Raw genomic sequence first — 13,992 nt, forward strand, 5'->3', positions numbered from 1 at the left:
GAATTTGTTTTATCCAATTTTCCTCCAGGTCCTTGGTTCTACATCTGGGGAGACCTTTCTTGCCCAATTTGTCAGTGCCTACACTGTAAGCAGGTACTCTGGAAAACAAAAGCAGATGAAAGAGGGCTATAAAAATAATTAAAAGGGACTCACTTTGCAGGACCTATATTAAATTCAGAAAAATACAGAGGAAATTTAAATGGCCCCTGTATGAGGGTAACATACAAATTAGTGAAACATTCCTTATTTGATGATGAGAAGGATAAGCAGCAGCATAAGACTAAGGCATTTGCAGGGGACCTGTGTGGTGCAGTTAGTTAAGCACCTGACTTGATTTTGGCTCATGATCTCAGGGTTGTCAGATCAAGGCCCACATTGGGTTCACACATTGGATCCGGAACCTGCTTGGGATTCTCTCTCTCCTTTTTCTCTCTCAATTAAAAACAAAAATAAAAACAACAACAAAAAACCCCACACATTTATTTTAAGTACAGCTGTAGCCAGCCTGAGGCACATTGGACAATACTGTTCCTGGAAAATTTACCAAGATTCCAGTAGATGGGTTTCAAGACAATTTTACGAGTAACCACATAAACCTGCAAACTTCAACTCTTCAATGGCAGCTCCTCTGCTCTTCTTTCTTTCTTTTGACCTGATGGTTGCTGTCTCAATTTCTGCAAAATAGTAAGCATGCCAAGGTGAGAATGAATGCAACACCACTGATTTTATCTTTAGCACTGAATTCCCTTCATTGTCACTCAGATTTCCTGAAGGAAACCATTTGAAAAGCCCAGGGGCTACAATTTTCTTTTTGAAGTTGCACTTGTTACATGTAAATTACTTTTTTTTTTTTTTTTAATATACAGAAGCAGCTGGTTCTTCTCAAACTTGTAGGGTTCCAAATTATGATATTCTCAGTCAATTTATATTTCAGGACCCAAGCAGAGTGAGCCTCTTTGGGCATAGCTGTTCTCCCTTGCATCTCTGCTTACAGACTGTCTGGATTTAGTCTGAGTACATCTCCCCTGTAGTGCATTTTTGAAAGTAGCCAAACTTAATAAACATGTGGCAACATTCTAAATTTTATTCCAACCATTCACATCATAGAAAAGCTTTGCTTGGCATGTGCTCAGAGTTGCAAGGAATAACAAGCAACAGTTTGACCTGCTGTTCTGCTATTGTACTTGGCAATGAATTGGCTTGTAGATCAACGTCTTGAAAGCATCACTGGCTGCTCCCATCTTGTCCTCCAGTCAGTTCCAAGTAAGTCCTGTTATTAAAACTCCCTTCATTGTTTCAAAGTTGCTACATTCATCAATATTCTTAGTTTCAAATGAACTAGGGTTTGTTCTAATTAGTCTTGGGCAGAAAAAGAGTATTTCCTACACTGTTAGGTTGCTCAAGACTTTTGGGAGAGGTCAGAGTACCTGCCTTTGAAGCCACTGTAGAGAAACTGTTACATCACAGGGTCTCTTTTTCTTCCTTTCTAAAAAAAAAAAGATTTTATTTATTTATTTGGCAGAAAGGCTCCCTGCTGAACAGAGAGCCCGATGTGGGGCTCGATCTCAGGACCCTGGGATCATGACCTGAGCTGAAAGCAGGCCCTTAACTGACTGAACCCCTCAGGTGCCCCATCATAGGGTTTCTTTGGAGAAAACAACATTTCCTTCATTAATATTTTGCTCCTCAAAACTAAATACCAGAAACTTTCATCAAAATACTAAAGGCGGGGCACCTGGGTGGCTCAGTGGGTTAAAGCCTCTGCCTTCGGATCAGGCCATGATCTCAGGGTCCTGGGATGGAGCCCCGCATCGGGCTCTCTGCTCAGCAGGGAGCCTGCTTCCTCCTCTCTCTCTCCCTGCTTCTCTGCCTGCTTGTGATCTCTGTCTGTCAAGTAAATAAATAAAATCTTTTAAAAAAAATACTAAAATTAATACTAAATAAAATACTAAATGAAAATACTAAAAAAAAATACTAAAAGGCTCCACCACCACTATTGTCAAATGAGCAAATTCTCAGAATAGAACCACTGCTTCACTTGGTTTAATTTTGGGTTCAGATCTTGCTTGAATGTAGGTCAGGTATCTGGGCCATCACTAGAAAGGAATCTAGGAATGAGAGTTACCTAGCTTCAGTCTTGGGAAGATAAGGAATCTAAGGAGGCCTAGAGCCAAAATGGAAGGGGAATGTTCAGAGAGGCCGAGCATCCATATGCGATGATTCTCCACCACACTACCGTGAACTAAATCTCCTGTGGGTTTTTGTTTAAAAGATTTTATTTATTTATTTGACAGAGATCATAAGTAGGCAGAGAGGCAGTTGGGGTTCGGGGAGCAGGCTCCCTGCTGAACAGAGAGCCTGATGCGGGACTCGATCCCAGGATCCTGAGATCGACCTGAGCTGAAGTTAGAGGCTTAATCCACTGAGCCACCCAGGCACCCTAAATCTCCTGTTTTATGCATTGGAAAATCCTTGTCATTTTCAGTATTCACAGCAGCAGTCCCACAATTGTCCTTACAGAGATGAAAAAATGTAAGTTTCTGACAGCTTAAACTTGAAACATAATAGCAAACATTGTTTATTTTTAAGTATTATTTACAAAAAGCTCTTTGGGAAAGATAAAGTAGGAACTGGCATGTCCTTATGAGAAAAAAACAAAAAATAAAAAAACAAAACCCAGAACCCATATTAGTAATAGAAGATGTTAATAATAGAGAAATCTGGCTGGGGGACATATGGGACTCTCTGTATTCTCTTTACAGCTCTTCTCTAAATATGTAATTATTCTAAATTTAAAATTTTAATTAAGAAATGAAAAAGAATCAATGAGAAATACAGAGATATTCAAATTCCCTTCAGCAAAATCACAAAAACTAGGGCATGTCATTGATTATATTTGTTCTGAATCCATTAATATCACATGCAGTTTATTTTGACATTAAAGAAGGAAGACTATGGTGGGTTGAATTATCTAACCGAAGACTCGATCGTGTCTATACATTAATAGGTGCCCCCAAAATAACTATTATGTGAGTGGATGAGTAGAAGGGTTTATGGGTGAGGGAATGGTGAACTCTTGATGGTACAATACAAAAAGTACAAACCAAATTAAGGAAGAAAATAATGGAAATGTGAGCAGGCATTTGGAAGGTGTGCTTCCATCTGGTACAGAGAAATTATTTCTAATAGGAATTTGAAAAGATATATTACAGTATTACCTCTCTATTTGATATATGCACATACAGAAACACACAATGTGTATATATGCATATAAAGTTATGAATTATGTACAAGAAAAAGTTAGACTACATGTATGTATACATATATATAGTTATACTGTTTTATATGGATTATTATTTACTGTTTGTGTGTGTATATGCACGTGTGTGTGTGTGTGTGTGTGTGTCTTTGTATCAAGCTAGAAATCTTTACCTTAAATTCATGACAAAAGCTTGGGCCTCAAATACTTATTCTTAAAAATGAAACAGGATATTTTGATTTTGTTAAATGATAGATTATAGAAATATTTAGCAATCTTTGTTATCTAGAGTTTGCTATTTATTGCACCTGTTATTTGGAGGTAAAATTTTTTTATATGTCTGTCTCCCGGGATGTACAAGAACTCTGATGATTTATTTTATCAAAAGGTGACAAAAAGGATTTATTTCTGCTTTTGTAATATTTTGCATTTTACATTTATGGCAACGATAACTATTTTGATTGATATTCTAGGTTTTCTTTCATTTTTCTAAGAATGACACAAATGAGCTGAGAGCTGGGTTTTTTGTTTCTACATTGATTTTTTAATTTTTGATAGCAAATAAATTAAAATCTGAGCGATTTTTAATATAAATTTTGGTATAAGCCAAAAATTTCTCTATCTCAATATCCTCACTACCATAACTTCAGGTATTGTCTTTGGAATTCTGAATTAAATAAGAGACAGCTGTTCCAACCATCTATTCCAACCACTGTCCTTGGCAGAAAGTGGTTTCTTTTGCTGTAATGGATACAGTATCATTGATGAGTCATTTTTTCCTTCCCCACTATTTCCACCACATTTTAATAGTAAAGTAGCTATCAAAATTGAAGAACTTCTTTAATATACACGATATTTCTAAGAACGACTTTATTTTTTCCTTCAAATATAATAAAGGGAATTTTTTGAGGTAAAACGTTGCAGATTTCTTAATGAACATTTTGTGAATGTGAAATGCATGCCAGAAACTATGTTAAGAATAGAGATATTAATAAACCTAGATCCTACCTTCAAAAATAACTTATGAAATGACGACATTATATTAATGACTACTATAGATCAAATACTTGTGTCTGTCACTGTACTAACTGCTGTAAGATATTATTTCAGTTAATTTCTATAAATATCTTTTAAGACCGGTATCATTAACCCCTTTTTATAAAGAGATTCATAGAGATGAAGTCAGGTAGAAGTAGTTAGTAGTTCTCAAACCCTATTAGACCTAATGACCCCCCTTATATAAAGTAATTCACGATGACTTTTTTATGCTGAAACAAAATAATATGTAATTTCATCTATCAATGTAATTTCAAAAAAATGAGCATGATGTTCCAAAAGAAAAAAATGTTTAATGTAATCTATTCTAATATGTATTTTGGCATATAAGATACAACTACCCTGGAATACATAATTTAGTAGTACATGCTTTCATATGTTGGCAGAATGAGCATATATGTGACTATCTCAAGTACAGACTGATACAAATACTTTGACTCAGATACTTTGAGCGATTTTGACATTGGTAATATAATTCCTCAAAGTGGGAAATGGCTCTTGGTATCGTTCTGAGCAGCAACAACAAAATTTTCCTTTGATTAGTGCTTTAGATTCTAGCTGTTTTCTAAGAAATGTCTATGTCTTAAAATACGCAAAAGAGTCGGCGTTTATATGTAAAAAAAAAGTAAGTCCCAAACTGAGGTGATTTTCAATTCATTTTGCATCTTTATTAATGTCTTTGCATCATTTCAAATCATGCAAGCTGTCTAGTAGATGGTAAGGTGTCCAAATCCTGGGCCCCCACCTAAGGCCACCAGTGCACCTAAATGTTTATAGCAACCAAAAAAAAAAAAAAAAAGTCCCAGAAATTGCCAAAATATTCTATGTAGAAAGCTCTAGCATTACATAGAAATAGTGGGGCTTATTTTTCACAATGCCATGTCATACGGCAAGTTTTATTCTTAAATGTGCTGTATGATCTTGCCCGTAGGCTAATGGGAGAGAGAGAGAACTCTGTCAATAGTAATTTAGTATTTTTTTTAAGATTTATTTATTTATTTGACAGACAGAGAGCACAAGTAGGCAGAGAGGCAGGCAGAGAGAGAGGGGGAAGCAGGCTCCCCGCTGAGCAGAGAGCCTGATGTGGGGCTTGATCCCAGGACCCTGGGATCATGACCTGAGCCAAAGGCAGAGGCTTTAATCCACTGAGCCACCCAGGCACCCCAGTTCTTAAGTATTTTTTTATGCCATGAGTCCATTTGGCAGTCTGGTGAAAACCATGGATGCTTTTCAAAATCATTTATTTGTAAATTCCTAACATAAATTACATAGAATTGAAGAGAAAATCAATTACTTTGAAGAATACTTTCAGTACAGTAGATGATAGTTACAAATAATATTATAAATTTCTTAACAATGATAATGTTACATGTAAATATCTTGGTTTTATTGGTGACAAAATTTTTCAGGTACTCATAGTATAGCTGTGGTTTATTGTTTATGTTCATAATTAAAGGAAAATAAAGGTGAAACTATTTTATTATTTTTTTCTTTCAAGCTGATTACATTCCAGTTAGTTAATATATCGTGTAATATAGTTTCAGCTGTAGAAGTTGTGATTCATCACTTACAATGTCTTACAATGCTCAGAGCTTGTGACAACAAGTGCCCTCCCTAATCCCCCCCCATCACCCATTTAGCCCATTCCAGACTCTCCTCCCCTCCAGCAAACCTTAGTTGTTCTCTATAGTTTAGAGTCTATTTTCTGATTTGCCTCTTTACCCACTACATTTATCTATTTTGTTCCTTAAATTCGACATAGGAGTGAAATCATATAGTATTTGTCTTTCTCTGTCTGACAATTTGCTTAGCATGATAACTCCAGCTCAATCCCCATTGTTGAAAATTTCAGTCTTTTTTAATGGCTGAGTAATATTCCATCATATATATATATATATATATATATATATATATATATATATATATGCCACATCTTCTTTATGCATTCATCAGCCGATGGACATGTGGGCTCTTGCCATAATTTGGCTATTGTTGATAATGCTGCTGTAAGCATTGGAGTGCTGTGCCCCTTTGAATCAGTATTTTTGTATCCTTTGGGTTAATACCTAGTAGTATAATTGCTGGATCATCTGGTAGTACACTCTTTTTTGTTTCTGTTTTAATTTTTTAAATCAAATTCAATTTAATTAACATATAGTGTATTATTAGTTTCAGGGACAGAATTTAGTGAGTCATCAGTTACATATAACACCCAGTGCTCGTTATATCAAGTGTCCTCCTTAATGCCCATCATCTGATTACACCATTCCCCTCCCAACCTCCCCTCCAGCAACCCTCAGTTTGTTCTCTGTAGTTAAAAGTGTCTTATGGTTTGCCTCTCTCCCTATTTTTTTTATCTTATTTCATTATTCATTCCTTTCCACTATGTTCATCTGTTTTGTTTCTTAAATTTCACGTACGAGTGAAATCACATGATAATTGTCTTTCTCTGACTTATGTTGTTTATCATGATACCCTCTAGTTCCAGCCACATCATTGCAAATGGCAAGATTTCATTCTTATTGATGGCTAAGTAATATTCCATTATCATATCTTCTTTATCCATTATCTGATGATAAACATCTAGGCTTTTCCCATCTTTTGGCTATTGTGTACATTGCTTCTCTAAACACTGGGGGGCATGTACCCCTTTGAATCACTATGTTTGTATCCTTTAGCTAAATACCTAGTAGTGCAATCATTGGGTCATAGGCTATTTCTGTTTTCCATACTGTTTTCCAGAGTTCCCACCAACACGTAAAAGGGTTCCTATTTCTCCACATCCTCATCAACATTTATTGTTTCCTTACTTGTCAATTTTAGCCTTTTGACTGGTGAGAGGTGGTATCTCATTGTGGATTTGATTCATATTTCCCTGATGTCAAGTGACACTGAGCATTTTTTCATGTGTCTTTTGGCCATTTGGATGTTGTCTTTGGAGAAATATCTATTCATATTTTCTGCCCATCTCTTAACTGTATTTATTTTGGGGAGTGGTGTTGGGTTTGAGAAGTTCTTTATAGATTTTGGATACTAGCCCTTTATCTGATATTTCATTTGTGAATATCTTTTCCCATTCTGTGTAGGTTGCCGTTTAGTTTTGTTGATTGTTTCCTTTACTGTGCAACAAGCTTTTTAGCCTGATGAAGTCCCAATAGTTCATTTTTGCTTTTGTTTCCCTTGCCTCTGGAGACATTGTCTAACAAGAAGTTGCTATGGCTGAGGTCAAAGAAGTTGCTCTCTCTGTTCTTCTCTAATTGGATGGATGGATTCCTGTCTCACATTTAGGTCTTTCATCCATTTCGAATTTATTTTTCTGTATGGTGTAAGAAAGTGGTCCAGTTTAGTTCCATTCTTCTGCAAGTGCAGTTGCTGGATCTAAGGTTGTTCTATTTTTAACTTCTTGAGGAACCTTCATACTCTTTTCCAGAGTGACTGCACCAGCTTGCATTCCCACCAACAGTGTAAGAGGGTTCCCCTTTTACCACATCCTCGCCAACATCTGTTATTTCCTGGGTTGTTAATTTTAGCCATTCTGACTGGTATGAGGTGATATGTGATCATAAATTTTGTTTGTATTTCCTTGATGATGAGTGATGTTGAACATCTTTTCATGTGTCTGTTAGCCATTTGAAGGTCTTCTTTGGAAAAATGTCCATTCGTGTCTTCTGCCTATTGTTTAAATGGATTATTTGGTTTTTAGGTATTCAGTTTTATAAGTTCTTTATATGGTTTTGATGTTCAGATTTCATCCACTGACCCCATGTTGGACATGCTTATGCTAGAGTAAATGCATGTGCAGAGCAAATCGGAGCTCATCATTGATCATCCTAACTGGTTCAATAGCTACAAAAAAAAAGAAAGAATAGGCGATGACCTGATGCTTAAAGAATGATTGGTTGGCAGGCAGAGAAGCAGAGGGAAGAGTGTATACAAAAACCATAGGGTCAGGAAACACCATAATATGTGTGGGCAATACTAACATCATATGTGTGGGTTCAGCAAGAGTAGGTGGAAGAAACCTTGAAATGAAAAATGGATTCAAGTGTGCAGTTTATTCTTAAAAACAAAAGGGTTTTTCTCTAACTCTAATTGATTTAACAGTATCTTATACTTACTGGGATTTGTAGTTTGCTAAGTACAAGCACATAACGGTGATGTCATTTATACTCTGTGACATCCATAGCAGTAACATTAACTTTATATGGATGGTACAGTATTTTCTGAGTATGGCTGTGTTTTTTGAGAAAACCATTGCAAATAAGAAATATATCAAAGAGAAAATACACTAAATATTTTTGACCCATATTTGATTGCATTCAGTCCAGTTAAAGGAAATATGTTTGAATAGGGTATTACCCCTTAGTAACTTTGCTTAATTAATGCAACATTTTTCGATGTCCCTGACACCTGTAACATCCTCTAGATGGAATGGGTCAGTGGGAAATCTCATTTATTAGATAACATACTACACCTTTCTGGATTAGACAGATTTAAAAGGAGTTACTAACATCAAATGCCACTTAGAGCAGTTACCAATGGTTATTAACTTATCCACCTTTATTTTCAGTGAGTGCCATAACTCCACAGATCGAATCAAAGTCAGAGTGTGGGATGAAGATGATGACATTAAATCCAGAGTCAAGCAACATTTCAAAAAGGAGTCAGATGATTTTTTGGGACAAACAATTGTAGAAGTGAGGACCCTGAGTGGAGAGATGGATGTCTGGTACAACTTAGGTGACTATTTTTAAATTTACTTGAAAAACAGTTAAATAAAATTTGAGTATCTGTGGCCTATGTTATATTCCCATATAAGTCAAAATAAGCAGTGTCTTTCTATAACGTCTGCTGAAATATTTATTCAAATTCAGTATTATTGTAAAATGTTGGTAAATTTGAGATGAAATGAGAAAGCCTTTCAAAAAAACAACTGGTTGTCTTTTAAGAGAAAAATATCCCATTCTTGATTTTAAATTCATAAATATAGCTTCAAAAACTTTGCTGAATATATAGGAAACAACATATGACTTTATGCTGTTTGTCTTATTTCCTTTTGGTCCCTTAATGACATTTTAGCAATAAAGGAAAAGTGTATTTTGGATATCTTTCGAATGATGATATAAAAGTAGGGTTTAGTTAGCCAAGCAATATAAATGTGGACTTATGTTTACCCTGTTGATAAAAATATTGAGAATATATTTAGTTGGCATGACTTTTTAAATGAAATTTTATTACAGAACCGAGAATTAAATAAAGCTTTATTTTGACTTTTATAGTAATTGAATAATAACCTAGAATCTTCAGTGCTGATTCAATAATAGTAAAAAAATATATGGATCAGCTCCATTTCTATAAAGGACATGATCCAAAATATCTTTTTTTTTTTTAAATGTATTTGCCTATAGTTGATACACAATGTTCCATTAGCTTCAGGTGTACAACATAGTGATTCAACTCTATATGTTACGCTATGCTCACACAAGGGTAGTACTGACCATCATCATGCAACACTGTTACAGTATTATTGATTGTATTCCCTGTGCTATAACTTTTATTCCCATGATTTACTCGTTCCACGACTGGAAGCCCGTTTCTCCCACACCCCTTCACCTATTTTGCCCATTCTTCCAACCCCAGTTCACTTATATGTGGAATCTAAAAGACAAAACAAATGAATAGCCAAAAACCAGAATCAGATCTATCAATACAGAGAACAAACTGATGATTGCCACATCCACAATTTTTTAGTCATATCATTTGAAATGTTTTAATTAAATTTTTAAGGGCTGGTTAAATCAAGGAAGTGTTTATACAGTCCCAGGATTACAAAGAGTTTCCATTTAGGATATCAATATATTGTAGTAAATTTAAGAGTACTTTCAGCTTTTTGAAAAACACACATACTTCAAATAATGTCATATTCGACAAGACATAGTGGTAAAGTCATAGAATTTATGAAACTAACAATTTTAAAGAAGGAAAGATATATAACTTATCTGGATACAAATGATTCAAGCTAGAATAAGAACCCACTATGAAAATATGTTTTAAAGAAATCTTCCTTAAAGAAAATTGGTGCTTTGACATTATTGATAAAATTTTTAGTTCTGTTATAGTGATCATCGTCCTGTATCTTGTTTCTATGTAACACAACTTCCTATATGAAAATGGAGATGTTAGGTAAGAGTAAACTTCAGGGCATTAGCTCTGTGTAATCAGTACTCACAAATTGTGTTACAAAGTGGTTTACCTATACACAGACTGTTTTTTCTGTAGTAAGTTAGCATGTCCTTGGATTGAGGCAGTTGGAATCCAAAACGGAAATTCCTTAAATCATTCTTTTGACAAAAGAACAATTCTTTTGATGTTCTTTGCCTCCTGTCACATGTTTTTTGATGTGGGTAAATTCACTTTGCCAAGGAGCTTGAATGAGATATTAGTAAAATCAGTAAATCAGTAAAAATTGGCTATTCAGCTCCTAGGCTGAAATGGTCCTTCCATTTCAGCCGAAGAAAATAGGAAAATAGGATGTGGCAGGAGAGGGAAATCTTGGCCTGATCACCATCAGTTTTTATGTTTGTGCCCTCTTTTGCTGATCTTGGGAGTTTTAGAGGAGAGAGAAGGAGGCTGTGAAGGACAGGTTTTAGATTTGTGTAAAATCCCTCGGTAGGTTCAATCCACATAAGTATCATATGTATACTCTTTGTATCGTGTTCATCACATTGAATTCATTCCGCCCTGCAGAGGAGGACTTGGCCAAAAGCCCTGGGCCTCTAAGCAGAGCCTGTGTCCCATAGGTCGCTGGGGCTGATGGTAGTTAAAATCAAAGAACCAGTAATGCTCCCTGGGACTTTGGACAAAGGTCTGTGACAAAAAGATTCTAGCACTTGCATTTCTTTCGACCCCAGCAGAAAACTTTAAGATTTGTTGAGAATCAACTATCTCTCTGCCAGTAGGAGAAACTCTCATGATCCTGGCCCTCCTCAGGGAAGAATATTCATAACACAATGATTATCAAATATTAACAATGAAAAGTCAATAGACATTACACAAGACGAAGGCAGACTTCATGATTTAACCATATCTTTTATGACTATAAATACAGTTCTGCTTAGAAAGAAGGTCAGTAAGTCTTTGCCACTTTCTCTGTCACTCTGCCTCCTTGTGTTTTATTTGTGAAATGGGTCAGCTTGCCTCTTTTATTTCATCTGTGAAGTACATATCAAATGTAGGTCCCCTATGTACAAACTCTAGGAATTTTGTGATTATGCTCTTCTTTTTTTCTCTTAAAGCTACTGATCAGGTCATATTAAACCCCACATTATTTGACTGAATTGACTACATATTGATTCCATCCAAATAAACAGTTTATCCAACACATTAGTAAACAAAGGCCATAGACTGTAGGTCTTTATGAATCACTGATAAAGAAAACCGTGAACAGATTTTTTTGTTAGAGCTTTGCTTTATCTTTTCAGGCATAGAAAGAGAAGCAAACGCTTTTACATGAAATAGTTTTCTGATTAATTATATTTTTAAGTTATCTTGCTTTTAATTGTCCAAACAATTAATTTCATTGTAGAAACACATTTCTGTGTAATCAAGTACACAGAAATTTGTATCAGAATGTCAGGATCTTCTGATTAAGCTTTTTGTTTGAATTATCTGTAATGTGGTTTGACAATTAGTCACACAATAGGCTCATTATTTTAAATTGTGTTTACCAGAATCATAATGGCTAATTAATAATCAAACCTAATCTAGAAAAGTCGCTTTTAACCATGTAAGCCTTTTAAAAGCTTTTGAGAAATTCTATGAGAAATATGGTATTTTCAAAAATGACCAGTTACTGTTTTCTTTTATCAGAGAAACGGACCGATAAGTCAGCTGTGTCTGGGGCCATTCGATTGAAAATCAATGTGGAAATAAAAGGAGAGGAGAAGGTTGCCCCATATCATATACAATATACATGTTTACATGAGGTAAGTGAATTGAATTGTATTAATGATAAAACCTAGAAGATAGGTCTTTATGGATCATACAACAAGATATTTGGCTTTAAAGTATAATTGAATTAGGTTTGTGCAGTTGTTCCTAGAGGTCTGACCCTGTACTATGTACTATCGCGGTGATGTGCTAGGGAGTCACACAGCCCATGTCTCACTCTCTGAAGAGTGGGCACATGTCCTCCACTGAGAGTCAGGACAAACGCATGAGGCAGGTATTAACAAACAAGGCAGTAAGATGATGTTAACCAAGGAGGAAGAAAAATATCAAAAACATTTGTTAAAAAAAAATAAGTCATGACAAATATTTTGGAAGCACTAAACATGCGATACTTTAGTAAAGCAGGAGAAGTTCCAAATATAATTATTTTTGAGAACTCCGAGTTAGTGTTCACATTTTACTAAAGGTTTAGTTGGGAGTATTAGAAATACAAAATGTTGATATTGCTCAGTGGTTTTTGGCAGCCAGTGTAATAAGCAGTGATTTTCTTCTTCTAGAATAACAAAGAGCTTCATACATGTTGAACCATCCTCCATTTTAATTACTGATTCCACAAACATGTTGGGAATGAGAAGGACCAAAATGTCCTTACCACCCAAGAATAGCAGAGAATATACCCACCCTAAAAGTAGGGCTTGGTTGTCTTAGAGGTTAGACTACCCAACTTGAATCCAAAGGGCAGATTCCCCTCGGTGTAGATATACAAACACATAATCTGTGCTTCTACTGAATGCTTTGCATCTGAGAGCTTAGAGTTGTGCCCAGAGGCTTTCTCTGATACAGATGACTCTTGGTCCACATATCAGAAAATAAGAGGTGAAGCTGATGAATGAACCTTTCCCCATGTTCAGAGAGGTGGAGAAAAAATACCTTCCTAAGGCAGAAAAAGATAACAGAGAATCCTTGTCTTTTGCATATAATTTTCCTAAATATATCTATGAAAATATATATGTGGAATTATTTGCACTTCCATTTTACTGAAGAAGGAATGGGAAACAGTATTTAGATTATTTACACCTTACACATAATGAGATGTAGGACCCAAGCTTAATTTCATGACCCCAATCTTGCCAGTATTATTATTCCTTTAAGAAAGGTGGTTCAGTTTTTCAAATCAATAAAGAGAAATTCCGGAACTGACAGGATGGAGAGCCAACTCTGGCCTTATAGTTTGGGCAGAGAACATTTGGATCAGAGGAACAGCATTATACTTTGCTTTTCAGAGTTCTTTTCTGCTAGTCCAGGAACCAAAAAGAATTGAATACAAGAAAGGAAAGATCTTTTAGTGACCCAAGTGCATCCATGTAGCAGTTGCCAAACTTGTCAGAAGCAGAAAGAAATTATAGGTCATGATTTTTGTTTCATTACAGATTTCTCAAGCATTCTTTTTTTTTTTTTTTTAAAGATTTTGTTAATTTATTTGACAGACAGAGATCACAAGTAGGCAGAGAAGCAGGCAGAGAGAGAGGAGGAAGCAAGCTCCCTGCTGAGAAGAGAGTCTGATGTGGGGCTCTATCCCAGGACCCTGGGATCATGACCCGAGTTGAAGGCAGAGGCTTTAACCCACTGAGCCACCCAAGCGCCCCTCAAATATTCATTTTTTTTAATTATTCGTTTATTTGTTTATTTACAGCATCACAGTGGTCATTGTTTTGGCATCACACCCA

At 35.5% G+C, this 13,992-nt stretch overlaps 1 protein-coding gene and 1 non-coding gene across 4 annotated transcripts in view; both read left to right on the forward strand.

Moving 5' to 3' along the window:
- UNC13C (unc-13 homolog C) overlaps nt 1-13,992 on the forward strand; it is a 629,711-nt gene that overhangs the window by 319,173 nt on the left and 296,546 nt on the right. For all 3 annotated transcript variants that reach the window (XM_046009970.1, XM_046009972.1, XM_046009971.1), the window contains exons 13-14: nt 8,886-9,055; nt 12,185-12,300. In XM_046009970.1, the coding sequence (XP_045865926.1) occupies nt 8,886-9,055; nt 12,185-12,300 (286 nt within the window). The remainder of the gene's footprint in view (nt 1-8,885; nt 9,056-12,184; nt 12,301-13,992) is intronic.
- On the forward strand, nt 146-251 carry LOC123945376. The gene has a single exon (XR_006819206.1). It is a non-coding gene; the product is annotated as a U6 spliceosomal RNA (small nuclear RNA).

Source organism: Meles meles, chromosome 6, assembly GCF_922984935.1.
Source record: "Meles meles chromosome 6, mMelMel3.1 paternal haplotype, whole genome shotgun sequence".
Classification (NCBI taxonomy): Eukaryota; Metazoa; Chordata; class Mammalia; order Carnivora; family Mustelidae; genus Meles; species Meles meles.